Source organism: Falco naumanni, chromosome 10 (genome assembly GCF_017639655.2).
Source record: "Falco naumanni isolate bFalNau1 chromosome 10, bFalNau1.pat, whole genome shotgun sequence".
Classification (NCBI taxonomy): Eukaryota; Metazoa; Chordata; class Aves; order Falconiformes; family Falconidae; genus Falco; species Falco naumanni.
In genome coordinates this window covers 37,401,053-37,428,192 of record NC_054063.1, presented here as the reverse complement: position 1 = coordinate 37,428,192, position 27,140 = coordinate 37,401,053, and the positions used below count along the sequence as shown (strand labels likewise).

The 27,140-nt window shown below is 54.2% G+C and overlaps 1 protein-coding gene across 1 annotated transcript in view; it reads left to right on the top strand.

Annotated features, from left to right (window-relative positions):
* CHD6 (chromodomain helicase DNA binding protein 6) overlaps positions 1-24,016 on the top strand; it is a 63,681-nt gene extending 39,665 nt beyond the window's left edge. The window contains 17 exon segments of the mRNA XM_040607835.1: positions 678-880; positions 1,280-1,479; positions 4,716-4,875; positions 5,307-5,396; positions 6,322-6,425; positions 7,110-7,239; positions 7,493-7,553; positions 8,285-8,342; positions 9,029-9,248; positions 11,361-11,569; positions 12,735-14,300; positions 14,886-15,034; positions 15,316-15,522; positions 16,222-16,668; positions 17,353-17,544; positions 19,417-19,536; positions 22,772-24,016. Of these exon segments, the coding sequence (XP_040463769.1) occupies positions 678-880; positions 1,280-1,479; positions 4,716-4,875; positions 5,307-5,396; positions 6,322-6,425; positions 7,110-7,239; positions 7,493-7,553; positions 8,285-8,342; positions 9,029-9,248; positions 11,361-11,569; positions 12,735-14,300; positions 14,886-15,034; positions 15,316-15,522; positions 16,222-16,668; positions 17,353-17,544; positions 19,417-19,536; positions 22,772-23,662 (5,007 nt within the window). The 3' untranslated portion in view covers positions 23,663-24,016.
* The last annotated feature ends 3,124 nt before the right edge of the window (positions 24,017-27,140 follow it).

Here is a 27,140-nt window from a genome sequence, read left to right as displayed (position 1 = left end):
GGCATCAGTGTGGCCCTGGGGCCTGCCGCAATTCCAGCTAAGGCGGCAGCACTGTAGAGACAGTGTTTGCAGCAAGAGCGAGGCCCCATGGCCCTGCCGAGCTCACCGCTCTAGCAGGAGAATGGGAGAGGGTGGGTGGGTGAGTGGGTGGGTGTGTGTCACATGCGTGAAATCCATCAGATTGAGATGACATGGATTCATTCGACAGGGTAGGGGGAAGGAGAGGAGGCAGGTACATGCAGTTTAATTTCATATTGCTCCCTCCTGCACCTTCTTGGGAGCTGCCTTTCCTCTTCCAGCCCACCTGTCCACCCTGACATAAAAATTACACCATGTCCAGCACAGCATTTGGTGCATGCAGCACTGGAGGGGGGCAAGAGTGTGATTCAGAGCTGAATCAGCTGCTGGTGTTCAGCAGTTTGCACCCAGAGGGCCTGATTTTCCGGCTGTCATCATTCAGGCTGAATTCTGTGCTGTCCAGGAGTTCTCTCGTGTGTGCGGGCAAAGCTGCATGCAGGTATCCCAGTGGGAAGGATGTGGCTGGCCACGGGGCTGGTAAGCTGGAAACCAGAAGTGTGAGCAGAGCAGGGTGACCATGTGAAGAGGACATAGTGTGCCCCGATGGAAGGCAGGTGCTTCTGCCCATACCTGAGCACGTTCTCCTCTGTCCCTCATAGGAGAGCCTGGTCATCGACAGGCCCCGAGTGCGGAAGCAAACCAAACACTACAACTCCTTTGAAGAGGATGAGCTGATGGAGTTCTCTGAGCTGGACAGTGACTCGGATGAGCGACCCACACGCTCACGGCGCTTCAATGAGAAGACACGACGGTACCTGCGGGCTGAGTGCTTCCGCGTGGAGAAGAACCTGCTCATATTTGGGTGAGTGATCCCCTCCCAGAGAATACGGCCACAGCCTCCAGCTGCCCCAGTGTGCACGTGGGCCACTCGCTGCCCCAGCCACTTTCTGACAATCCTGCTTGCAGTGTCCCCTCCTTCCAGCAGTGACCTTCCTGGTGGGACCTGGGCTCTAAGTGAACATTTGGGATGGAAGGAGTGTTAGGGGGGCAAAGCATGAGCTGGCAGTTGGTGCTTCCAGAGTCTGCTCCTGCCTCTGATCTGTTCAGTGCTGGGCAAACCTCACCCCTCCGGGCTTCCTGCTGTTGTGGGGCTCAACACCCCTATCCAGGGGAGCTGGCGGGGCCATGCCTCTGAGTGAGCTTCGTGGAGAGAGATGCCAGTGAGGTCTCTAGTTGCACAGGAATGTTTACTCTGTTCCAGCTGGGGACGCTGGAAAGATATCCTGACCCATGGGCGGTTCAAGTGGCACCTGAATGAGAAGGACATGGAGATGATTTGTCGGGCCTTGCTGGTCTATTGCGTCAAACACTACAAGGGGGATGAGAAGATTAAGAGTTTTATCTGGGATCTCATCACACCGACGAAGGACGGGCAGAACCAGGCTCTGCAAAATCACTCAGGTATTGCGTGTTCTCTCTGCCATTGCACCTGTACCCACCGCCACTGTGTCAGCCTACGGGACCAAGGCTGCAGAATTCAAAGCAGAGCTGACTGAAACAGCCATCAAGCAGCTGTGCTTGAGCACCATCACTCTCTCTGCACAGAGAAAGTGGCTGCCATGGGACTGACCTCCACACTGACCCTCAGAGCCAGCAGCAGAGGCTAGCTGGGTGGGGAAGGCTGTTTTCTGGCTTCCAGTGCCATGGCTGGTGCAGAGAGAGCCTTGTAGTGGGAGCAGAGATGCCGTTCCACTCCCACACGGTTTCCTCTGGCCTGTGAATACTGTCAGGGTTCCCACACACAGGGAAACACTGGGCAGTGAGCTTGTGGGGTGCTGGTGACTGGATGAACACATTGGGGGTGATAGATGTGAGGGTGCTTATTCCACTCAGAGCGTAGACCTGCCTGACTGTTCCTCAGGGTATCACAGGACGTGGTGTGGATCGTTGTGCAGGGACCTTACCTGTGCCTGTTGGCAATCCCAGCCCTAGCACCAGGCGTGGCACTCATGGCTGCACTGGGGAAGCTGGCAGTGCAGTCTGTGCAGCCATCTCATGCCAGGTCACCAGCTTGTGCCTCCTCTCATCACGGTTCTTGTCCCAGACCTACTGGTCTGCAGTGCCTGCCCTGACACATGGAGATCCAGTGTTGGTTTGTCCTGAGACTTCTGCATTGCAGAATCCTACCCAGGTGATGCTGCCTTCTCTGACTCCATCTAGCAGGACCCTTTATCTCAGGTTTGGCTGGGCCTTCCCTGGTCAGAGGACTCGTATGCTTATTTTCCATTATGTGTGAGTGCCACATATCACACCACATGACCAGTCTGTAATTGCGTCTGCATTCTGTTGCGTGGAGGTTTCCACTGTATCCTCAGATTCTGACAGGGACCACCCAGAGCCTTCTCCAGCCCCTGTCTCTGGCTCTGCCTGGGCAGCAGGGCACTGCAGATTCACCCCCTGCTTGCAGTGTCTGCTCTCTGTCGGCATCCCTCGGGGCTGGAGCAGCACGGCTAATAGAGCCTGCCATGCAAACAGCATCGTGCAGCCGCAGTGGCTTTTGTCTTTAATGGTACAAAGACAGAGCCAGTGCTGGCATCTTGGATCACTGCAAGGTTGTGGCGTGGGGGATGTGGTTGCTGCCCGTTCTGTGTCAGAGGATTCTGCACTGACCTAGCAGCACAGTGCCTGCATCCTGCGGCTTTCAGGACAGGTGAGTTGTGCCGGGAGGGCTGGCAGGGGGTGGGGGCAGGCCCAGCTCTGCCTCAGAGTGGTCAGAGCACCATGGCTGTGTGCTGCTAGTTGTGCACTTGTGATCTGTGGCACAAGGTGAGTAATGAGGAGGCTGGGACTCTCCAGCCTGCTTTGGGCATCAGGGAGCCAGGCTGAGACCTGGCTCTCCTGTTTTGAGGTGGTGGAGCACAGGGAAGGCTGTTCTGGAGTAGTGCTGTTGCTGAGCCCTGAGAACACTGTGTGTTACTTGGCACTTAAAACCCAGCATCACCATTTCCTTCTGTCTGGAAATGTCTGACTGGCTTTACAGTGTGAGGTCTGAGCACATGGCCTGCCCAGAGTAGCGCTGGGACTGGACTTGAGAGCCCTGTGGGGACCAGAACAAGAGTGAGAAATAAACTGACTGATAGGAATGAGCTTGATTTGGATAATACCAAGTAACGAACAAGCTGTGGTTTCAGTGGAGGGTCAGGAATGCTTGAGTGCAAGAGCAGCACAAAAATTGGATGTTTAGCAGAGGGAAGCAACTGGGAGCTTCTGCATGACCTCTTCAGAATGGCTTTTCCCACCAGTGAAATCTCCATGTGGTCTTGGCCAGAGGGATGATTAAACCGTTTAGCCTGACCTCAGGAGCTGGAGGAGAGCAGAACCCTCCAGTGCAGAGCAGCCACGTGGCAGGTGCTGCTGTGGCTTGCCAAGGAGCCTGAGGTACCACCCACGTTTGCAGAGAGCTGACCAGGCAAGACAAGCTCTGGGCGTCCCTGATGTGCAGGAAGCAGCAGAAACCTCCAGCCTTTGCTATAGCACATCCTGGGACTGTTTCTTCTCAGTCCCATATCTGCGTGACTACGAGGGGCAAGCGCAGCATGTGGGCAGCCCAGCTCGGAGCTCTGCTGTGATTCAGCACTGTCCTGCCTTCCAGAGGCCCAGCTGCTGAGGAAACAGCATTTGCCCAGAGTTCATCAGGCTGATCCAGTGCTGGGGACAGGAGCCCTGGTGCCCACTGCAGGCCTCCAGCAGCCACCTGGGCTGCAGCTCTGGTCCTGTCATGGAGCTGCAAAATTTACACAGGTGTTGGGGACACGGTGACACTCTTTTCATCCTTGGTGTCACAAGACCAGATGGATGGGACAGGGTTGCTGAGGCACTTCTTTCCCCTTTGCACACATAGGCAGGAGAGGACATCCACAGGACCCTGCCTTGGAGGCTGCTGCCCAGGGAAGCAACTCATCCCTCTTGGAAGACCCCAAACAATAGTGACCCTACCAGGAGTTGTTTCCACGTTCTGCATGTTATTTCAAGGTTGAAAATGTGTTTAATTTTCAGCTCCAGCCACAGGATCTCATTTTATCTTTGTCAGCCAGCCGGGCCTGCGTCCCTTTTCCCTTTGGTATGTTTACCAAGTGTAAATGCCCTCTGCAGTGATCTGGTTCCCCCACAGCCCTCCTCCTGATGCACTGAATGGGAAACAGCCCTTACAGATCAGATCATCAGGATTGTCTTCTGGTCCTTGATCATTTGGGAGTCTCTTGTTTGAACTCTTGTCCCAAATCATTTTGTTGTCCCCATAGGGTAAACGTCAGAGCTTGCTGTAGTGTCTAGGTAGGGCTCTAAGAGTCGTGCCCAGGACCAAGGTCACTTTCGTGCTTCTGTGCGATATTTTTATATGTCAAGGGGCCATGTTATCCTTTGGGCTCAGCGTTGCACTGAGAACTCTCAGCAGTTCAGTTTCTGTGGTCATCCCTGAGTTTTTCTTGGAGACGGAGCCTCCCATGCTCTGTGTTTACCGTGTGCATTTCCCCCACCCTGGCTTGCCAGCCTGCAGCCAGGAGCTTTGCAGCAGCCTCCTCCAGCTCCCTGGCTCTGCTGCCTTGTCTGGGCACCGCAGCACCAGAGATGCCTTGTGGTGGTGCTTGGCCTGGCACACGGTGCCCATGGTGCTCACTGGCTGCCACTTGCTGTTACAGGCTTGTCAGCACCAGTGCCCAGAGGCAGGAAGGGGAAAAAGACGAAGAACCAGATGCTGCTTCCCGAGATAAAGAACGCGGACTGGCTTGCCACCTGCAACCCTGAGGTCGTCCTGCATGATGACAGCTACAAGAAGCACCTCAAACAGCACTGCAACAAGTGAGTGCAGGAGCCCACGCCAGCTCATGGACACCGTGGGCTGAGGGCTTTTAGCATGAGGAGGGTGGGAGGGAGCTGCAAAGGGCTCACAACCCACGCAGGATCACTGTCCTCCAGCTGCTGCACCACTCTCAGAAGCTCCTTCAGTTAATGGGAGACATGTCCTGACACCAAATCTCCAGCCACAGGGCCCCAGCAGATTGCAGGGCTGGGCACTGTGGTGTGATGCCATGTGGCCAGTGCCCATCCTGCTTTGAGAAGGTGGGCCCTCCCATGTGGGGAAACACAGCGTCGAGCAGGTTTCCCTGGCCTTGCTGACTCTCGGAGCATCCCCCTGCAAACACTCTAGCAAGAGCTGTTGGGCCAGACCCTAGGCTGGCATCTGAGCACTTGCATGCTAGCATATGTTCCTCTTTGCTGCCCCGGGACAGGGTTCTGCTGCGGGTGCGAATGCTCTACTACCTGAAGGCTGAAGTGCTGGGGGAGGCTGCAGACAAAGCCTTCGAGGGAACCCCTGCCAGGTAGGGACCTTATGGTGAACCCCTGCACTGCTTCTCGGGGAGGTGGTGGCAGTGCTCAAGCACTTCCACAGCCATCCAGCCCAGCCACGCCTGGGCTCACCGCAGCTGTGGGTGAATCAGACCCCATGGTTAAATCCCCAGACCTTGCTCAGGCAAAACTTCATCCTTAGATGGCAGCTCTGCTTGAGCAGGGACTGCAGCCATGGCAGCCCTGTTGGAGCAGCTCTGAGGCTGCAGTGCCAGTCTGGGGCGTGCTGAGGCCACTCAGGGAGACCCTGCAGCCTGCATGGCCTCTAATCCAAAGTGGGAGCCCACAGAGACTGGGGGCCAGGCCTCGGAGCAGAGCGTACTCCATTGCTGTGGCCTGCCATCCCTTTCCAGCACAGAGGACAAGGGGACCAACAGGCTCTGTTAATGCCACTGAGCCCGCAGCCTGTAAAGACTCGGCTCTCAGTGCTTCAGAGAAGTGTGTGATATGCCAAGGAGTAGGGGCTGCTGCCTTCCCCAGCACAGCTCCATCAGTGTGAGCCTGTACAGAGGGGATGTTGCAGCCCACCCCACCAGACCTGCTATTCTTCTGGGGCTGGTTTCCCCCAAGAGATGCTGTTCAGATCAGATAGAATCTCCAGTCCTGTGCTGTTGCTTGGGTGGGAGAGGAGAGGAGCTGTGCAGCCTCCCCATCTCTAGAGAAAGAGGATGGGAAAGGCAGTGGGTTGCAGTAGAGCCAAGGCTCCAGCTCTCTGAGGCCAGGGAGGCGTGCATGCCAGGCCATGGTGGGGCCCTAGGCCAGCCTTGCATTCATTGGTTGTCCCCATGCCAGCGAGTGATGGCTTCTGTCTCCCCCCTGCCCCTGCTCAGCAGTGCCCAGTGTGCTCCAGTGTCTGGTGAGGCTGGGAGAGGGGCATTCATACCTTGTCTGCCACAGGGAGCTGGATGTTCTGCTGCCAGACATTGACTACGTGGAGATCCCGGTGGACTGGTGGAATGCCGAAGCTGATAAATCCCTGCTTATTGGCGTCTTCAAGCATGGTGTGTACCCAGCTTGTCTGGTGGGTGCTAGTGCACGAGAGGGACCCAAATGGAGCATCTGGCCAGAGCTCCAGTACCTGTAGGGGATGTCACGTCAGTGCAAGGGGAGCAGAGCTGCAGCCGTGCACCACAGCCACACAGTGCTAAGGCAGCTCTCCCCAGGTGCTGGCAGCTGCGCTGCTGCCAGCTCATTTGGGCGGTGGAACAGGCGCACTGCGGTGCCCAGGGTGGCCGTGCCTGGACTTGTGGCAGACTCCTCTAGTTTGCCAGGAGCAGCATGCAATTGCCACCTGAGGGTGAGGAGGAAGGCACAGAGCCTGTCTGGGCATCCTCAGCCTTGTCATGGAGTCCTGCTGTGGCTTCCAGGAGGCGTGGGGCTGTTTGCTTCCAGCTGCAGCCTGCCACAGATGCAGTGCACCGTTCCGTGCACCCAGCCTACCGAGCAGGGCTGCCTGGTAGGATGGAAAGACTGACCTCTCAGCCTGCTGCCCAGGGGCTGCAAAGCAATTAGCAGCTTTTGGGAAAGTGCTCTGAATTTCTGAGGGTGAGAATTGCTCTCACAGCAGCACAAAGAGTGAGAGCCAGGTGGGGAGCTGTGTCCCACAGAGCAGGAGGTTTGCCTGAACCAGGCTCAGGCCTGGCTTTTTGTTGTCTTTCTTCTTGATGGCCTGTGGCGGCTGGCAGGTTACGAGAGGTACAATGCCATGCGGGCAGACCCGGCGCTGTGCTTTCTGGAGAAGGTGGGCATGCCAGACGAGAAGCTGCTTTCTGCAGAGCAGGGTGTCGGCGATGGGGCCCAGGATGCTGCTGAAAGGTGGGTAGAGGATGGAGCCAAGCTCTCCAGGGGGGCTGTCTGGCTCACTCTTGGGGGCCATGCTGGCAGTGAGGCAGTGCTGTGGAGTGGGCTACGCGCAGGGAGGAGGAAGGAAGCACAGTGGGCAGGGGAGAAAGTAGTGGGGAGCTGGCTCCCCAGTGTGAGGTGTGGGGGGGTGGCACGAGCACCAGTTCTCCCACAGCCAAGAGGGCTGTGCTGCCACTACCAGGGACTAATTCACTCTCTTACCCAGGGGCAGCATGGAAAAGGAAGACAGCAGTGGAGAAAAGCTGGAGGGGCTGCCAAAGCAGGAGGTGAGTGGGACTCACAGTGGTCCATGCCCATCTGCTCTTGCCAGGCCTGTCTTGCTGCCCTGCAGTGCAGGCTTGGCTCTGTCAGCTCTGCTGCGGGGCATGGGGGAACCAGCAGTACCAGTGACCCTGCTGTGTGGCGGCTTTGCCATTCTATGCATGGGCTCTGCCTCGTGCTGTCTGCATTGTCTCTGCTTGCTGGAGCACAGCTTCTGCTGTTGCTGCTGTGTTCTTCCTGTGGACCTGGGCAGCATCCACCTCGTGGGAGCTGAGGGATATTGAGGGCTGGGGATGGCCAGGGGTGCTGGCTGTCACGCTGTGCTTCAGGAGCCACGTGGGACCCTGGCAAAGGATTCGGGGATGTCCCAAAAGAAATAGTCCTAGAGGAGAGGAAGAGAATGAACAAGACTGCATGGGAGGGTGCAGGGTTTGTCTGAGCAGCAGAGGCTGTCACACTGCTGCTGTCTGCACAGCAGCACTGCAGCCTGTGTCACTGTGGTGGACCCCCTCCTCCAAGCCAAAAACGGACAGCGCTGCCCCTCTGAGCCGTCATCTCCCCTGTCTGTGCTGCTCGGATCCCGTGTGCTGAGGGCAGCCAGCAACTGCAGCCCGAGGACACAGAGCATGCAGCCCTGCCCATCCTGCCACCTTGTACCCTGCCAGGGCTGGGTGGGGTGTGGGTACAGGAGGTTCTGTGGGACTGAAGAGCCCTCTCTGATGGTTTCTTTCTGCAGGACGTTGTGGCAGCTGGGGTGGGCGAAGCCAGTGAGAAGCGGGACGAGCCAGTGGCAGGTGAGGCTGTGTCAACTGTAGTGTGGACCATGGCTTCCCAGCGGCAGGCACGGTGCAGCTGGAGCCAGAGCGGCGAGGCCGGTGCTGTGGGGTGGGAGGGACACTCTGCTGGGTTGAGGGGGATGAGCCGCTCTCTAGGGGGGGGGTGAGGTACCTTAACCCAGGCAGACTTGGGTCAGGGCACCCCCATGCAGAGTCACATGTGGCCCAGAGATGGGCCCTATGGCAGGGCAGCCAGTGAAAAAGTTTCCAGCCAAAGCCAGCCAGGGGTGACTAGAAGCCATTAGCCTGCCCTTGTCCATGCAGCTGCCTTCATGAGATGAGTGTGCAGGGTCTCTACAATGGGCAGTGCTGGTGGATGCCATGGGCTGGCTGGCCTTGCTGCTGAATGGGGAGGTGCAGTCCTCCCCCCTGCATGGCCTAGCCCAGTGCCATCATTCTGCCCTGGTACTGCCTCTGGGCTCTCTCTAAAGGAAGCTCAGAAATGGTGAGGCTGTGAACCAGCAGCTTTTGAGGTGCAGAGACCCAGGGATGGTCAGCACAGCTGCCCGCTCATGACTGTGATCCCTCATGTACCCCATGGGAGGGGGAAGGCAGGAGAGAGCTCTCGGAGGCAGCCAGAGGGATGCAGGAATCTGTGGCTTTGAGTGTGCATTAAATACTAATGTCCTTGCTGATGTTTGAAGCCCAGGATGGCTCCGACTCAGACAGATCCTGCTGGCCTGTCTCATCTGCTCTCACAGCCAGACTGCGGAGGCTTGTCACCGTCTACCAGCGCTGCAATCGCAAAGAGCTGCCTCCTCGTGCTGAGATGCTCATGCCTGGTAACCATGGATACTGGCTGCAGGACGAGATGTTCAGGAGAGCCTCTGAGATGGACTCGGTGAACAAGGAAATGCAGAAGAGGTAACACAGCAGAGCATCCTTTCCAAAGCTCATTTAGGCCAGTTGAAATCCCTGCCCCCCTGGATTTACCCAGGTAGATGCCACCATGGCTGTCTGAGTAGCCAGCTGCCCGTGTGGCAGAGGTGCATGGGCCCTTGCTGGGTAGGGAACACTGCTCCCAGCCGTGAGGGAGCCTGGTGGCTCAGGCAGCCAACCCAGCCAGGGAGCAGCCTTCACTGTAGTTTGTGGGTAGCAGCTGGTGACATGGTGAAAGGAAGCAAGGAGACAGCTCTTTAGGGTCAAATCCAGTGTCTGCTGGGCCAGGGATCACCCCCCAGCCCCAGCAGAGTGGGTGCTGCTGAGCAGTGTTGTGCACTGTAGATGAGGGCTGATGGATGAGTCCTGTCACAGCCCATGTGCATTAGCCTTTCTGACCCTCATGACTCTTATGCCTCTGCGTTAGCCTCCTGCTCATGACCTCGGGAGCCCAGTGGTGGCATATCCTGGTTGCAGTGTGCTCCCATTTCATTTCCATCCCAGTAAGTGAAAGGACATTGAGGCCATCCTGGCACTTTGAGTGGCTCTCTGCAGAAACTGGGGAGGGCATGCAGCAGGGTGATGCTGCCTTCTTCACTTCCAGTTCCCAGTATGCAGCCCTGGGACTTCCTGAACCTCAAGGACTCTCTGCGGTCAGTAGTCCTCAATGGCTTTTGTCTCCTGTGAACCTGTCCCCATTGAAGGAACCCACATAACTGCTTGGTATCAGTGCTGCCCTGCATTCTCTGTTCACGGCCTCCTTGTATGGAAGCTGCTCCAGCCCACTGATATTCCTTCTCCCTCTGGACCCCTTCCAGTTGTACCATCCCCTGTTCAAGGTGGGGGCATCAGTGGTTGTGCTGTGAGCACCACAGCGGCCTGGTATTTCCTGCTCTTTAATTCTGTGGGCTTTGGGGTTTTTTGGGTCTCCTTGCAGGAGCGTCCTGAGCAGTTTCCCACCAGTCTTTAACTTGAGGCCTTTCAACAAACTCCCTGCTGGGCTCCTTGGTTTGGATCATTGATTTTTTTATTAACTTTCTTCTTGTTACTCTCCTTTTTGGAATCACATATCACTTGCAGAGGACTCAGGCCCCTGGGAGCAGGGATGGACATGCTGGTCTATGTATTTTGGTCAGCTGGGGAGTGCTGTGGGTGCTGTCACCCTGTCTGCTCTCCCTTGACATGTCTGAGCTGCTTGCTGGTGCTGGCTCAGAGCTGCAATTCAGAGGAGCCGAGATTTGACTTTAAGCTTTCTTTCGCCCACAGCACTCATCTTTCTGTGCTGTCACCTGCTCCTGTGCTTGCCCTGCTGTTTGCACCCTGGTCTGTTCTCTGTGACCTGTTTCTCTGCACTCTGTTTGCCAAGGGCTGTATTTGCCCAAGATGCTTTTCATCTTCTCTGTCCTAGATCATTCCTTTGAGTGATACCCATGAGGTGAAAGCTCAGAGGGTCCAAGCCAGAATGGAAGTTGTGCTCGAACAGTGCTGTAACTGAAAGCCCCCATCACCATGGCTGCTTTCCTTCAGTGGGGAAGGGGTGACACTGACCCCTGGCACCCAGGAGTCCACAGGAGTCAGTAGGGTGGATAGTGTTTGTTACTGGGACCCTTAGGCAACAAACCCCAGTCCCAGTTTCCCTCTGGAAGAGGCTGGATGAAAGCTCTGCCTGCAGGACCTTCCTTTCTAATTCCTGGTACTAATTTCAACTCTCCGTTGGCCTTTCCATGGAGGTGATGATACAACTTGCAGGAAGCAAGTAGGTGAGATGGGTTTGTGCCTCCATAGAAGCTGCTGGAGCCTGCGCTCTCTTGGCAGCACAGCCAGGAGCTGCATCTCGTGTTTTTTTCAAACAGCCAAGAGTGATTTTTTGACAGTGAGCCAAGAGCCAGAGTACCCATGGCCTTTGCTTCTCACTATGTGCCTTAAGGCAGAGGATCTCGGGTTGTGGCGATCTCCCTGGTGTGCTCCTCCTGGCAGCTCCCCCAAAACTCATGGGCAGTAACTAGATGGTCATCTTGGAGCCTCCGCCTGGTGCCTTGCCAATGCTGGGACCAGAATGTGTCTCAGTGGTGTTCATGTCTCCTCCCCGTCCCACAGGTGGACCAGGAGGGAACAGGCAGATTTCTACCGCACTGTCTCCTCCTTTGGGGTTATCTATGACCAGGAGAAAAAGGTCTTTGACTGGGCCCAGTTCCGAGCGATCTCTCGACTGGAGAAGAAGACAGATGAGAGCCTGGAGAAGTACTTTTACAGCTTTGTGGCCATGTGCAAGAATGTCTGTGGTCTCCCACTGTGGAAAGAGGATGGTGAGTGGAAACTGCATGGCCTGTGGAGGGGTAATGGTAGGTCCATGTAGCCATAGGTTAGAAAAGGTCCCACTGCTCTTGTGGAGCAGGAGAGCAAGGGCAGAGTTTCAGAGACAGAGGCAGCAAGATGGCAGGCAGAAGGCTTGCGGAAGCCACGTGCATTTCTGGCTGCCTTGTCACCCATTGTGTACCGCCTCCCCAGCACAATGGGAAGGTAGGGCAGCCCTGTGGGTTCCAGCCCCTGCTCTCACAGGTCTCACAGAGCTCTCCCATGAAATCACAACCGATTTTATACAAGACGGCAACCTCTAGATGTGAGGGAGGAGAAGCAGAGAAGCAGCAGATCACATCTCCTCCACACTGGAGCTTGGGATTGTTTGGGTGATATGTATAGCTGCTTTCTTTCCGAACATCTCTCTGCTGGCACTGGACAGAGTCTGCACAGTGCCCCTGCTGTGGCATAGCTGACCAGAGAGCTCTGCTACAGGGTAGAGGGAGTCTGAACCCACTGCAGGAGGCTTGGGAAGCCTGACCAACAGACAGGGCATCCATTTTGTCAGAGTGCCCTGCAGAGCCCCAGTGCATTGGCATCATGCAGGACATGGCAGATGAAAATCTGCTTTGGGGCTATTTAAGCACAAGGTGATTTGCTTCTGACAGCAGCAGAAAGGATTTTGTCTCATATCTGTCAGGAGGTCCGGTCTCAGGTGCAGTTCCTTGCATGTGTGTATTAATGCCTTAGGTGGGTGTTCCTCATCAAAAGAGCTGCGTGAGTTGAAGGACTCCCTTCCCTGAGAAGCTGCTGAAGGGCTACCAGAGGCTCAGACCCCAGGGAGCTGCTGTGCCAGCAGGTCCAGGCAGCTCCAGCACTGGTGGCACTGATGGAGCAGAGTTCAGACAAGACTCTGAAGTCCTCTGCAGCTGAGTGCCGCTCTTGATCCAGCTGCTAAAGTTGAGGGATTTTACTCCCATGTGTCTGTTTAGTCATTTAGGCAAATTAATGGAAAGTGGTGAGACTGGGAAAAGTAGCCTCAGCAGTGGCTACAAGCACTCCCCCCACTTCACGTGCAGTCTGAGCAAGAGTTAAGACTCATCTTAACTCATCACTGCCTCTGAGAACATCAGTCTGTATAATGGGGCCCTGGCTTTTCTGTCCCTGCTGTAGGTCCCCCAGACCCTGACATCTACGTGGAGCCCATCACGGAGGAACGTGCTGCCAGAACCCTCTACCGTATCGAACTTCTGCGAAAGGTGCGCGAGCAGGTGCTCAAGTGTCCGCAGCTCCATGAGCGGCTCAAGCTGTGTCGGCCAAGCCTCTACCTGCCGGTGTGGTGGGAGTGTGGCAAACATGATCGGGACCTGCTGATCGGCACCGCCAAGCACGGCCTGAATCGCACCGACTACTACATCATGAATGACCCCCAGCTGTCTTTTTTAGATGCATACAGGAACTATGCCCAGCATAAAAGAACGGGGCTCCCAGGCCCAGAAACTCTGTGCTGCCTTTACCAGACTAACTCCAAACTCTACAGTTCCCCTTTGTACAGCCAGGTGGACCAGGCTTGCGAACCCCTGGAGAATGAAGCCGAGAGTCAGATCAAGCTAGAAACCATAGACAGCGCTATGTCTCAGGCTGGGGGCAGTCCACCGGATGCAAACTGTGACAGATTCATGTCTAAAGTCCAGGACATCATTTCCAGTAACTTTGATGAGAGCTCTCTGCCAGACTCATTGGTGTGCATGATGTACGATGAGAAGGCCTGTAACAGCGAGCAGAGCTCCCTTGCCCGAGACAGCCCAAGTTGCACAGACGTTGGAAGCAGCATTGCTAAACTCTCTGAGGGCAAGCTAGAGGGGGATGAGGATCCATCCAGCTGCGATGCAGACGCCATGAAAGAGACTCCCTTCCTAGAGGGTCTGCAGGTGGGTTGTGACCAAATGGACAGTCAGAATGAGGAAGCTGAGCCTTCACCTTCTACCCCTGAAAGCGACCCTTCGCAGAGCATCCCAGCAGAGCTCTGTGAAGCCTTGCAGCAGAAGAGAGACCTCGCCAGCCCTGAGACAGTGCTGCCTGAGCATGGTGCCGTGGAAGGGGTCATAAGCATGGGGCTCTACAGTCCCAGTCTTCATAATTATGAAATAAAGGTTCCTCCTGAGCAGAGGTTCATCAATCTGCTGCAGGAGAAAGGAATAGAGGCAAAGTCAGGGCCAAGTCAGAGCCACAGCGAGGAAGATGAGGAGGAAGAAGATGACGATGATAACTCTGAGGCAGCAGCAGACGTTGTGGAAGGCTTGAGCGGTCCTGAAACCAGGGCTGGTTGTGATCCCGAGGCTAATGAACCAGGGGGCGAGGAGCAGAGCTCTGGCCTCCCCACACCTGAGGACACTTGCCCAGAAGACATGAATGGAGAGAGAGAGTCCCTGGAGCTGGGGACACCCAAAGGGCTGCGGGAGCCTGGGCCAGAGGGCAGGGAGGACCATGGCCTGGATGAAGAGAGCACCCTGCAGCACTCACCGGCTCAGGCTCAGAGCCAGGCTTTCAGCCTGCCTGCACCTCTGCTGGGGGCCCCAGGAGCAAAGCCCACCCGTGCCAGGGGGGAGGCCTGGGGCCAGGGGGCTGAGGGGCAGCCAGGCTGCAGAGAGGCCCTGCACCCTGAGCCCCAGGGGATGAAGCAAGAAGAGTGTGAGAACAGAGATGAGGGGGAGAAAGCCAGCAGTAACCAGTGTCAAGGTATGGTCCTGAGAGCTCCCTGTGGTTGACAGTCACCTCTGGCTGGGGTGGGAGGGACCTGGTGTCCTGCCTGCAGAGCCCCTGGAGCCACCTCCCTGTAGAGACAGGAGCTGGGGTCCCTGTAGCTGATGCTATTGCAGAACAAAGTGTTGGTGGCTGTGTTTGACAGCAGGACTAGTCTGAACCCCCGACCCTGAGCCCCAGCTGCCCTTCTGCTGTGAGCATCCCATGGAATGCAGGATGCCCTTCCCTTCCTGGCACAGGGCGCTGCCTGGCAAGCAGCTCCTTCTGGAAACGCATGTGTCCTCCTCTACACCTGCCCAGGCTATGGGGACAGTCAGGGGTGGGGGCCACTGCAACACAGGATCCCCAGGCTCAGCCCAGGGGAGAGCTGGCCTTCCGTGAGCAGTGTGGGCCACCTGCTGTGACCCAGGGCTCCTGTGTTTCTGGGAGTGGCTGGCTGAGGAATGGGACCCTTGTGGAGACAGCAGGGCCTGGGGTGGGAGGGTCAGGGGAGTTACTCCTGGCTTGAGAGGGCAAGAGAGGCAGGGTGGTGATGGGCTCTGTTCTCTGTCACTTTCTCAGATGGTCCAGAGAAGTACTTGGAGGAAGAGAGCAAGAGTTCTGCTTCTGTCCTGCCTGGGGAGATTGATGACCTTCAGGATGCCCGGGCACCAACCATAGCCCAGCTGCTGCAGGAAAAGACGCTTTACTCCTTCTCTGAGTGGCCTAAGGTGAGTTTAACACTATTTGTACTGCAAGTGTTACTGTGTAGTTGTGAACAGCAGTGGCTCACACAGCCCCAGCCCTGCCTCCTGGTCCTTCACACACGCCTCCCCATGGATGCTTTAATTGGGGTGCTCTTCCCAAGCACCTGTGCTGTGGACATGCCTACCCCAAAGCAGTTCCCCACCAAGCTGAAGTCATCAGGGCTGAGTTTGTCTTTGACTCGTGTATGTCATCTCAGGATTAGTCATTCGAGTCCCAGCTTGCCACCATCCAGTTCTGTTTGCAGGACCGTGTGATCATCAACCGCATTGACAACATCTGCCATGCCATCCTGAAGGGCAAGTGGCCCTCTTCCAGCCAGCAGTTCGAGACACAAAGCCTGCTGACAGCTTCAACAGTAGCCAGCAGTGCTGGCAGCAGGAACAGCTTCGCCGAGTCAGAAGCCCCTGATCCCAGCTACAATAACGGGGTGTTAATCTCACAGGTACAAAAGGTGAGGGGGGGCCTCAGGCAGGGACAGGCTTGGGACTCTGGGGTGAAGCATTGCTCGGAAGTGCTCAGGAGTTTCCCAAGCAGAGCCTGAGTTTTCACTGCCTCTTGGTGCCACTTGTGGTGTACAACACGTGGCTTAAGCCACTTGGTCCCCTCCACTGGGGGCTCCTGATGAGGTCCCCATACTCTCAGCCCCCCACCAGCCCTGCTCCCCTCCTAGGAAGGCAGCTGTTGTGCAGCAGCTCTGTAGCATGTGTAGCTGTAGAGGTGCTTCCAGAGTCACCGCTGCAGCACCTGGAGTGGTGAGGGAGAAAAGGGGACACTGCCCTGGTGTCCCAAAGGAAAGGGTGCAGGAGAGGGAACTGCCCCATCAGTGACCAGCTCTCTCTCACCTCTCACCGTTGGACACAGTGCAGAGACAGAAGCTGCTGGCTTGGGACTCCAAGCCTGCCTGCCCAGCAGCTGCCAGAGCACCCAGGGTTATAGCACCTTGGGAGATTGAAGTGTGTGTGAGGGTGCTCCTGCACTGTCCCCACACAGGGAAAGAGAGGTGTGATGTGCCCAGGGAAAGGACATCCTTCAGGGCTCCTGTGTGCATGCAGAAGAGCCTGACCATTAGCTCAGTGTTGGTTTGAAGAGCTGTGGTCCCTGGGCACTGCGTGAGCAGTCTTAACCCTCTCCATGGCTTTGATATATGCAGGAAGGTTTCCTCACCCCTGCCATGGCAAAGGATGAGCGGAAGCACAGGAGGCCCTATGAATTCGAGATGGAGAGAGATACCAAACAGAGGAGCTTGGAGCAGCTAGCAGCAACCCATGTTCATCCTCCCATTGTGCTGAATGGCTGGCGTGACGCAGCGGTGGACTTGTCCAGAGCCTCTGATGGGTCCCCGGGGAACTCCTCTCCTTTCCCCCTGAACACAAACATGCCCAAACTGGGGACCGTGAACACCCTCCAGGGCTCCCTGGGCATGGACTTGTCTGGCATCCTCCAGGCAGGGTTAATCCATCCTGTCACAGGACAAATTGTAAATGGCAGCCTCCGAAGAGACGATGCTGCCATGAGGAGGAGACGGGGCAGGAGAAAAAATGTAGAAGGGATGGACCTCATCTTCTTGAAGGAGAGGCCTCTTCCAGCCAGGCTGCAGGTGGGTTGATGTTCCCCCCATTTCACATGGCCCCAGTGGAGTCAGCATGATCTGTCTGATGGTCCAGCTCTCCCCTACAAGCTCTGTTGCCCATGACAATGTGGGACCCTCCCCCCAGGACAGCTTGGCTTGTGCTGGAGCAGGCAGGAGCAGATACTACTTCAGGGAGGAAGGGAGGTTTCCCTCTGTCTTGCAGCACTCCACCTGAGTGTTTGAGTCCTGCTAAGCATTATCAAGAGCAGCTATCACACCTCAGAGGTTGTCTAGGGTTAGAGAACACGAGGAAAGATCCTGGACTGCACTGGAGCTGTGGGCAGGAGCCTGCTGCACCCTTTCTCCTTCTGCCCTGGGATCCACTCAAAGAAGAATGGGGCTCTGGGAGCAAGATCAGTCCCTCTTCACCACTTTTAGGAGTGATCTGGGGGGAAGTTGGTCCTCATGGTGATTAGGGTGTTTCCAGGTGAGTTTGGAAGCATCTCCCAGCTGTCTGTAATGTGTGTAATGTGGTGGTGGGTAGTGATTTAAGGAACAGACACTGAGAATATGTGGATTAATCTGTGTGATGGGAGCAGATGACCTGCTTTGGGAGCTCTGCTTATCTGGGTGCCTGTGCATCACCACATGCTGCTGATGGGCTCTCCCTTCTCCTCCCTCGGGCTCTCCCTTCTCCTCCCTCCACTTCAGGATGTTCAGGAAGACCAGCCACAGCCCTCTCAGAACAGTCCCCTCCCTGATGGGCCGGTTGCTGCTACCTCAACTCCACAGCCAGTCCCAGCTGCAGGCAGCCAAGCAGAGAAGGCTGTCCCGAATAAGAGTCTCCTCGACTGGCTCCGTCAGCAGTCTGACTACACAGTTGACGTTCCCGGCTTTGGCACAGTAAGGGTGGCCTTTGGTGTGCACACACACGCGCGTGTGTGTGTGTGTGTGCGCGCACGTGCGCGCAGGTGTGTGTATGTGCACGCGCCCGTGTCAGCCTTGTGTATTGCCCTTTGTGTTAGATTTTCTGCAGCTGCTTTTGAATTCAGGCCTTCCACAAAGTGTTTCAAAATGCAACCTTTTCCCCTGTACCATGGCTTGTGGTGTTCATCAGGGCTCTGTGGAAGGTTCGTTACACGTCTGGGAGGTGAGCACAGTTCCCTGTACAGCAGTGAAAGGCACTTGCTGAGCTTGACTTGCTGAGCAGGAGGGTCCTCCTGCCCCAAGATCCAGTCTCCAGCTCCAGTGCATCCATCTGCCCAGTGCACAATGAGTCCAATGTCTTCCAGAAGCACCAGGGATGGGGAGAAAAATGGGAAAAAGGATTTGGGATGCTCGGGGTCTGCCTGTGTTGCTCCCTTTCACCTGAGGGCATTTTAGGCAGTGCTGTTGTATTAAATAAGGTCCCCAGGCAAGAGGAAACCACCTCGCTTTAAAAACTGGACTGAGGCAGCTGTGCTGCAGCCACTGCAAAGGCCTTGGCTGCACGGCCATGGGTGCTGTCAGAAAACAGATTGGCAGAGTTGGGGGGCAGAGTCTGTCTGATTCTTCTTGCCATCTCGTAAGTATCCACTTCTTGATTTCACAGGTTGGTTTGCTCCAGGTTTCAGCTTATTTAGCATATTAGACCGTGTGGTAGGCAGAGCATGGGGTGTAAAACAGGGCAGGAAGAAATGTGGTAATTACATGACTACATCTTGGTCCTGGAGGACTGCGTGCCTGAGGCAGGGATTCCCTGGAGCTTGGAGTACTGGCAAGGCACTAGTGTTTTGGAGCTTGTTAAGAGATGAAAGATGAGGAGACCAGCATTTGCTCAGGCAGGATGGCCCTTGCTTTTCAAAATCCAGAGATACATGCAGCTCTGCATGCAAGGCCAGACTCCCAGGAGCACTCCAAGAAGCAGTCAGATGGTGGAGCAGGTGCCTTCCCACTCATTCCCATCGCCCCTGACTTTGTGGGGGCTTGCTGGAGCTTGCCTAGTCTGGCCATGCTGCTGGTGAACCTCTTGCTCCCAGTAGGCCCCCAGTGCCCTAGCCACCCTGCAGGATCTCCCCTGTCAGGGCAGGTGTCCTCTCTCCAGGTGGGATAGATTGAAAGCTGCTTTGGGGTGCAGCAGCAGCTCAGCTTTTTGAAGGACAGCCCACGCTCAGGGTCTTTGACTCTCAGGAATCAGAGCCTGCAGTAGCTCATTATAATGCTACATCCCTGCAGGCACGTTGACGCCCAGACTTGGTGCACACGGTGGGTGTGCAGGAACTCGGCCTCAACTCTGTAGGTTGCGGTCCTGAAGGGCTCTGATCCCAAAGAAACATGGTGCAGCAGCTCTGCGGTGGGAACAGCTGAAATAGGAGTGAAAGAAAGCACAAATGAGCTGGCAAGAAGCGGGTAGCCATATCAAACTGACAGGAGATGGCACATACAGACCTGTTAGCTCTCTTTCCTAGCTGTAATTAGCACCTCATTTACAGATGTACATACAGATGAAATGGCAGCAAGTATTGCAGTTTTAGGACTGGAGGGGAATTAGAGAGGGCTGGAGCAGTCTAAGTGGGATACACTGAAAACCCCTTTATACCTACAAAACCAGGTTGTGCTCATTTGAGAGCTGGTCCTGTGGCAGACCAGCATGTGCCGCTCGTGCTGCTCCCGCCCAAGTCTGCAGGGACCCTCTGTCCCTCAGGAGCTCATCTGTGCCACTCCCTGCAGGGCTTGTAGCCGTCCAGGCTCACTAAGCCATCTAGTCTCATTAACATTGTCTTGTTTGCACTCCAGAATTTCTCAGACAAGCCCAAGCAGAGGAGGCAGCGCTGCAAGGACCCCAGCAAATTGGACATTAACTCACTCACGGGAGAGGAACGGGTGCCTGTGGTACATAAGGGTACCGGACGGCGGGTAAGCAACGGCCTGTTCTGTGCTCTGCCCTTGGTGTCTTGAAATGCTTAGCAGACCCTGAGCTCACCTGGGGGGAAATTTAAGCCAGAGAAGCCTATGGATGGGAGAAAAGCCTGGAACGCGGGCGTCACTGATCCATGCCTTCCTGTGACGCATGTGTGCCCAGGGGGACACAGACCTGTGGAATAAGTGTTTTTTCTCTGTGAAGTAAGGAAAGTCTGAGTGTTCACCCTCGCCAGGGTATACAGACCCCGCAGTGGCAAAGGGATTCATCCTTTGGCTTTAAAGCCGCCATCAGCACAGCCCTGGCTGGTGCTTCCTGTTCCTGGTTTGTTTGTTTCCCTTGAATTCACTGCAGTATGCCACAGATTCTAATATTGCCAGACAGATATTTTTGTTTTATTCCTCCTTATGAGGTGCAGGCAGAACATACCAATACCCAGGCAGGTGCTGGGCATGCAGGAAGTAGAGGATTTGAAGGGCTTTTTCTTGCTTACTGAGCAAGGAGCACAGATTTACTTGTCTGCAGTTTAATCTGCATGTGCACTGATGTTCACCTCTCTGAATGAGAAGGGGCATTCAGGGATACTTTCCACTGAAGTCCAGTTCTTAAACACACCCAGGACTGCACCAGGTCAGAAGGTGATGTGACATTAATCTTATCCAAAACCAAAGCTAAAGAGTAAGGCAGAAAGAGGCTGTTTCAGCCACGTCTGTGTTTCCCGCTGTTACATGCACGATGGCCGTTGGAGACCTGGGTGAATTGGTGGGTTTGTCTGGTTCTGAGCACGGCTTTCACAGAAGCTTTGTCCCTATCACTTGTTCATGGGGAGGGCGATGGGGCAGGCCACAGAGGCTGAACTTGCCTTTTCTCCCTGAGCTGTGTCTGGAGGCAGCAGGTGCATACAGATCCTGCAAAGATGTGTAGCAAGGGAAGAGTCTCTGCCCTAGCCAAACTGCAGCCCAAAGCAAGGAGCTAGGGGAAGTGTATTCATATTTCTTGTATTATTTTACATAACTCTTTCTGCAATAGAGGTCATCCTTCTGCTGTGTTTTATAGTTAGGGGGAGCCACGGCACCAGCATTGAAGGAATTGCCAAGGTGGCTTGATGCAAACTTGGAGTATGCTGTTGCAGCTGACTGGGCTGACATTGTTAAGCTTTCAGTAAGTTAGAGCTTTTGGAGAAATCTGTATCATGTCATCTTTTCTTTCCCCTCCCCATCCCCACAACCTTTCTCCAGTGAGGATCCGGGCGCTGTGAGGCAGGACCTCAGCTGCGCACATGGGAGGGGGTAGCTGCAGGGCCAGCAGCACTGGGGGCGCTTGCGCAGCAGAGAGGGCGGTTGGGTGTGTGCCACGGTCCAGCGGTGCGGCCAGGGGAAGGAGAGAAGGAGGTCAGCACCCTGGGAATAGGGCTCAGCAGCTCAGAGTGACTGTCCAGAAAGCCTTGGAACTCTTGGAAATAACAGGGGCAAGGGAAACACCCTAGGAGTGGTAATCCACCTGGGGTGCTGAATGGCAGGGAGTGGACAAAGCACATTCTTGTGGGTCAAATTTTAAAAAATACCCTCAGCTGAGGCTTTTCATCAGTTCCTGCAAACTCTGCCTGTTGCAGCCCTAGGCCTGCCTGCTAAATGGCCTGCAGGTCACCAGGCCTGAAGGCTCGAACACTGCTGGCAGGGAGAGGGGCAGGACGGAGCCTCGCCTCTCTGTGTTCATTCATCCTGTTTGTCACGCCACTCCCTGCCCCGGTGCGTGGCAGAGCCTATAGAGGAGAACCTTTCTCCTCCGGCACACGGCTGCTGCCAGATCGCCCTTCCCCACCCTGCGGGCTGGCATTACCAGGCTTCTCCCTGCCGCCCCTCTTGCCTGCTCCCCTGTTTTTGTGGCTGCAGTGGTTTGCGTGATGCCCTTGCAGCAGGCTGGAGGGGAACTCAATTGGCTGAGAGGTTTGTGCTGCTCTCAAATTTGCTTTTAATTAGCACTGGAGATTTGGCATGATCTGTTCCACTCCCCCCAGAAACGGCTCCAGGTCTGGGCTGGTGTCAGCACCCGTCTGGGCAGACAGCACCCATGCGAGCTGGCAGCTCTTCCTTGCCTTTGTTTGCAGGGGATGGTCTCTTTGCTGGTAGGAATAGCTGTGTGCCTGGCCACTGCCCTGGGCACCCGCCCATGCGCCCTGGTTTGGTGGCTGCATGCCCGTTAGCGTTCACACCACCGAGCTGCATCAGCACTTTGCTTTTGGCTAGTGTGCATCGGTCCTGGCACGTGCATGTGGAGGGGTGTCTGGCTGCTCTGGGCGCTTGGGCAGGCAGGAGCATGGGGTCAGCTGCCCCACAGAGCCCAGGCACAGTCATAACCCCATTCAGGTTCTCCCACATGACAGTGGGAACAGAGCAGAAGATTCTCCCTCTTTGGTAATAGCTGTGCCGTGCAGACCGCCAGGGTCATTGGATTCAAGTTTCTGCACTGCAGGTGTCAATGGGAAATACTTTTCCTACCCAAATCTATTATTGGAAATGATTCAAAGAGCAGTGATACTGAAACTCAAGGGAGCCACAAAGGGAAATGCTTAAATGTCTGTGATGAGGGTGTTGAAAAATGGAGTTTTAAACTGTGCGGTGGATTCCCCCTCACATTGCGCTGTGTAACTGGACAGTCTTACCCAGTTGTGGCTGCTGGGTTGCGGTCCCGTAGCTGAATGCTCAGAAGAACCTTCCTGGTGTATCAGCGAAGCTCTAACTGGGAGCTTCTCAGACAGCATGTTCACTCTCTGTGTGTCATCCCATGCGGCTTTGCTGTCCTGCAGAGCATTGAAAATTTGGCTCTTCACATCTAAAATACATGATTTTTCACCTGCTGCTGAAGCCAGGATTAAAGCTGGGAGGGGAGCTAAGCTGGCATCTGACACAGAGCTGCCCTGGTGCTTCTCATGTTGCGAACAGCTGATGCTGAGGGCTCAGGTGAAAATGCAGGGGGAAAAAAAGTGCTTCCTCCTTTCCTCCCTGTGCGCTTTGGCTCTGCAGTATCATACCAGGGCAGAGCAAGGGTGTTTTGCATTTGGTAGCATCCCTTGGGGAAAAGTTGTGCGTACCTCTCAAATTCCATATCATGTAGGCAAATATTTCTGTGCGGACACCATCTGAGATGCAGATGCAAGCACAGAAAAGCCGTATTTCCTTTGATGCAGTAATAACTGTTAGGTGTTTTCTGTTGTGTGTGTTTCGTTTCCAGGGCTACTTACCAGAAAGCAAATTCAATCGCATCCTAACTGAGCCTGTGCTCCGAGATGCGGGGCCCCGCCGGAGGGGGAGAAGGCCCCGAAGCGAACTCATTAAAGGCCCCAGTGTTGTAGCAGATTCTTCTTCTGGAATGGGACCATTGTTCATGAACGGACTGATTGCTGGGATGGATCTAGTAGGACTTCAGAACATGAGAAACATGCAGGGGATCCCTCTGACTGGGCTGGTTGGATTTCCTGCTGGATTTGCAGCAGTGCCCGCCAGCGAGGATGTTAAAAGCACCCTGAGTATGCTGCCCATGATGCTGCCGGGCATGGCTACTGTACCACAGATGTTTGGCGTTGGAGGACTTCTCAACCCCCCCATGACAACTACTTGTACTGCTACTGCTCCAACTTCGCTAACAAGCACAACAAAAAGTGGTACAGCCAGCGCAGAGAAAGCTACTGAGGATAAACAGAGTAGCCAGGATGTGAAAAAAGAAACTCTCTCAGAAGATAAGCCTGGTCCTAGTTCGTTTTCTAATCAGACAGAATCTGCAATAACTACCAGTAGTCCTGTAGCTTTTAACCCATTTCTTATCCCAGGGATGTCTCCTGGACTGATCTATCCCTCAATGTTTCTTTCCCCTGGCATCGGCATGGCGCTACCCGGCATACAGCAAACCAGGCACTCGGAGGCAGCGAACCTGGAAAGCCAGAAGCGGAAGAGAAAGAAAGCGAAAGGGGAATTTGCAAACCCAGAGCCAGAAACTGTCTCGCTGCCAGAAAAAGAAGCTGCAAACAGTCAAAACTGTAGAGAGCAAACACCGCCTTTGTCGGCAGAGAAAGAGCAGAATGGACCAGCAGAGGAGGAACGCGAAGCGGCTCGCGATACCAATTAGAACTTTTGTTTCATTGAAAAAAAACCACACAAAAAGATTGTGGCTTGTGAGTTTCTTATCCCATAAACTCTTTGTTACTTACCCTCCCACCCCGCTCCGCCTTCATAAACCTGTGTTTCCATGAATAATATTATCTACCTAATTCCCTGTCAGAAAAAACTCTGGTGACATATTACATGTTAATAGTTGCAGGGTCTTGCCACTTTATTAGATAAACAGTGTTGTCTAGCTAGTATGGGAGGCACCAAATTCTCGTTCTGTTTTTCCAGTTGTTCATCCCAGCCGATGATAGCAAATCCAGTACTCAGTCACCCCCCCAAAATTGCTCACTCCTTTGAGAAGAAAAAGCAGGGGGAAAAAAAAAAAGCGCAAGAGCAAAAGAAAAAGTCTTTACCTCTTGGTCTACACGCAGACGAGGGTATTTCTGTCTATAATGACACTGAATGAAAAAGCCTGTATTTGGGGGTAAAAAGCACAGCTATAGTAAGTGCTAATGTGTATTTTTGATTTAAAGTATTTCCCTATTTTATCATGGTTACTAGAATAGTAGTATAGACAGACGTATATAACTAATGATTGAAAATGCATTTATTCATTTCTTTGAAAGGAAAAAGCATAACTGGTAGTGATATGATTTCTTTATCACCCCCACCTCAAAGGTTTGGAGACAAACTGCAGCGAGTGAAAGTATGACGTAGACATTCTTTTGTATTTTTTAAACCCAAAGTTTGGTTTTATGTTAAGTGGAGTTTAGTTGCCCTTTCTTCAATAGTTACAAGGACTTTTCAGCTTGAGCTGGAAAGGTTTTGCACATCTTGCATGACTTTTTTTGGGATTACTGTACATGTAGCTACCAGTTTCTTCATCATTCTGCTAGTCTTCAGTTCTCCTCTCTGGTGTTAGTTCTCATCTATGGTATTAGAAGTGCTGTAAAGGTATTTTTTTCCAGCCATGAACAGGCCACACTGATTTTAATGCTCTTATATGAACACTGAGGCTTTTTTAATTTTTGTGTTTTCCACTCCTTACCCCAGAAGCAACGTCTTTTCAGCAACCAACAGAAAGGCTGTAAGCCAGCTTTCCTGTTTGGGGTAGTCCTCCAAGAAGGACCCCTGAGACTTTCAGAGCTTGAGCTCCTTTTTTTCTAGCGTTAGACTGTGAAGAGATGACCTTGGCTGCTTCTTTCCATTCCATTTGCTGTTGAACAGTATTTCCGATTCCCCTCCAAATGGCAAATGATTTTTGACATCTGCATTTTAAAGAGACAGGTTTTAATGCTGTCAGTCCCCCAGCAGCTCTGGGTACTGAGACTCCTCTCCACAGGCAACTCTTCTTGTTTCTCCTTCCCCTCACTCCTCGTTTAATTCTTTTTTTCACTTGGGCTTGTTCTTATTTGCAGCTCATGGTTTGAGACTTGAAATAAACCCACAGTGGTGCAGCAGTGAGATGAAAGGCAGGCTGGTGAGGGAGTTGGGAGCGTGCTAGTAATCGGTTTCACATTTGGTTGTCACAATTTACTGTATTTTTTACTTATTTTCTGTTACAGTTTTGCTAATTTATCAGATGGTCCAAATGTTTTGACATAACTATTGCAGTTTGCATTATTTATTTATGATGCTTTTTGTCATTGTCTTTTATACATTTGGGATTATAAATTATGTACGTGTTAAAATTAGCATCTCAAAGAAGTCTGTTACCCATGATCTAAAAAGCATTTGGTTTATATTTTCACGGACTTTATTCCCAGTTTACTGGATTGGATATTTTTTTTTTTAAAGTATGTAACCAATCATGATGCAACCACCCCCGATAATTAAATGTTCTATTTAATAACATCCTTGTAGCATAGATAACTGTATCCCTATCAACAGATTTCTTAGAAATGCTGCTATCTCTATTTAACTAACATTTTGTTCAGTTTTGCCTCCAGTGGAAGCAGAAAGGGTTTTTTCAGCTGTTAAATCCAAAATCAATATAATTTATTTATGTAAAAAAAAAATCACGATTGATATATTTTTGAACCTTTTAAGTACTAACTTTCTTTTTATTCAGTAGAAAAACATGTACTTGCCCTAAATCCTTAAAATACAAATGCTATAAAACTTCATATATCTTCAAAGCCTTACTGTGAATGGATGCAGAAATCTCTTCAGAGTCCATTTCTTGTTATGGGATGGTTTTTCCAGGGTTACGCGTGTAAGGAACAGGGTTGAAAGTGGAATTTATTTAATTAGCCAGCATGCTCTATACCTTGTTCTTCCTTATCAGACATGTATGCTATGTCTCTGGGTGTTTAGGCTTCTCTTTGACTGCTACTTTGTGACCCTTTTGCAACCCGATATACTCTGTGGATTATTTAGACTGTAAGGCGTAAGTGGCTTCTTATTTTCCATCGTATCCAACACAAATGCCAAATTTTCACCGATTTTCATGGCTACTCACACGAACATACATCCTTCACCAAATGTGCTAACGAAATAAACTGTCTGTGCTCTTGAACATGGATAAAAAGAAAAAGATTTAAAAGTCAGATTTTTATTTTTTTAATTTAGTGACTAGATGATGCGTATCTTTCAGACTTGGCAGAGCCTTGCTACAGATGTATATAATTTTTTTTCAGCAAATATATGTGAATGTTTAATTCACCTGACTCAGTGATAAACGTTACTTGCCTTTTTCTCAGCACAGACCCGTTGAGGAGCTGCGGGACGCAGCGGGCTCCCCCCGGCCGCGCAGCTGGCCCCCGGCCCGGCAGATGTGCGCGCAGCTGGCCCGGTGCGGCGCGGGGGGGCCGCCGGCCCCTCGCCTCCCCGCGTTATCCCCCCCGCGGATGCGGGTGGCTGGAGCAGCCGATGCAGCCGGCGGAGCAGAAGGGGGTCCAGGCAGGTGCCCGGGTTCGGTGGCTCCAGGAAGACGCGCGAGGGCGGGTGCGGGTCAGGCCCCGAGGGCTCGCGCCCCCCCCCCCGCCGGCAACGTGTCCGGCCGTTACGCGGCTGCCTCAGCGCGCGGGTCGACGCGGGAGTGGCGCGCAGAGGGGGCGGGGCGGCGGCAGGAGCGCGGCTGTCCCGGGCCCCGCCTCCCGCCCCGCCCCTGCCCCCATCGGCCCCGTCGGGCGGGGCCTGGGAGAGAAACGCGCCACTGCCGCCCCACCCCGGCCCGGCCTGCGTGGCGCCCGGGGAGCGCCGTCGTACACGGGCGGCAACTTCCGTTGTTTCCACCGTGGCGGGGGTCGGTTCCCGGTCCCCCTCAGCACCGGCCGCGGCCGGGCAGCGGCACGGCCCGCAGCGCGCTCCTGGCAGCTCGGCGGCCTCGGGCCGAGCCGTGGGGCGGGGAGCGAACCCCCTGCGGTCGCTCGGCTTGCACCGGATTGGGCTCGAGCCTTTCACCGCCTCCGCCCGCCCCGGCCACTGCAGCCCGGCCGGGGCCGTAACACCGCTCGCGCCCCGCCGCCCCGCCTCAGCGCTGTCGACAACGTGGC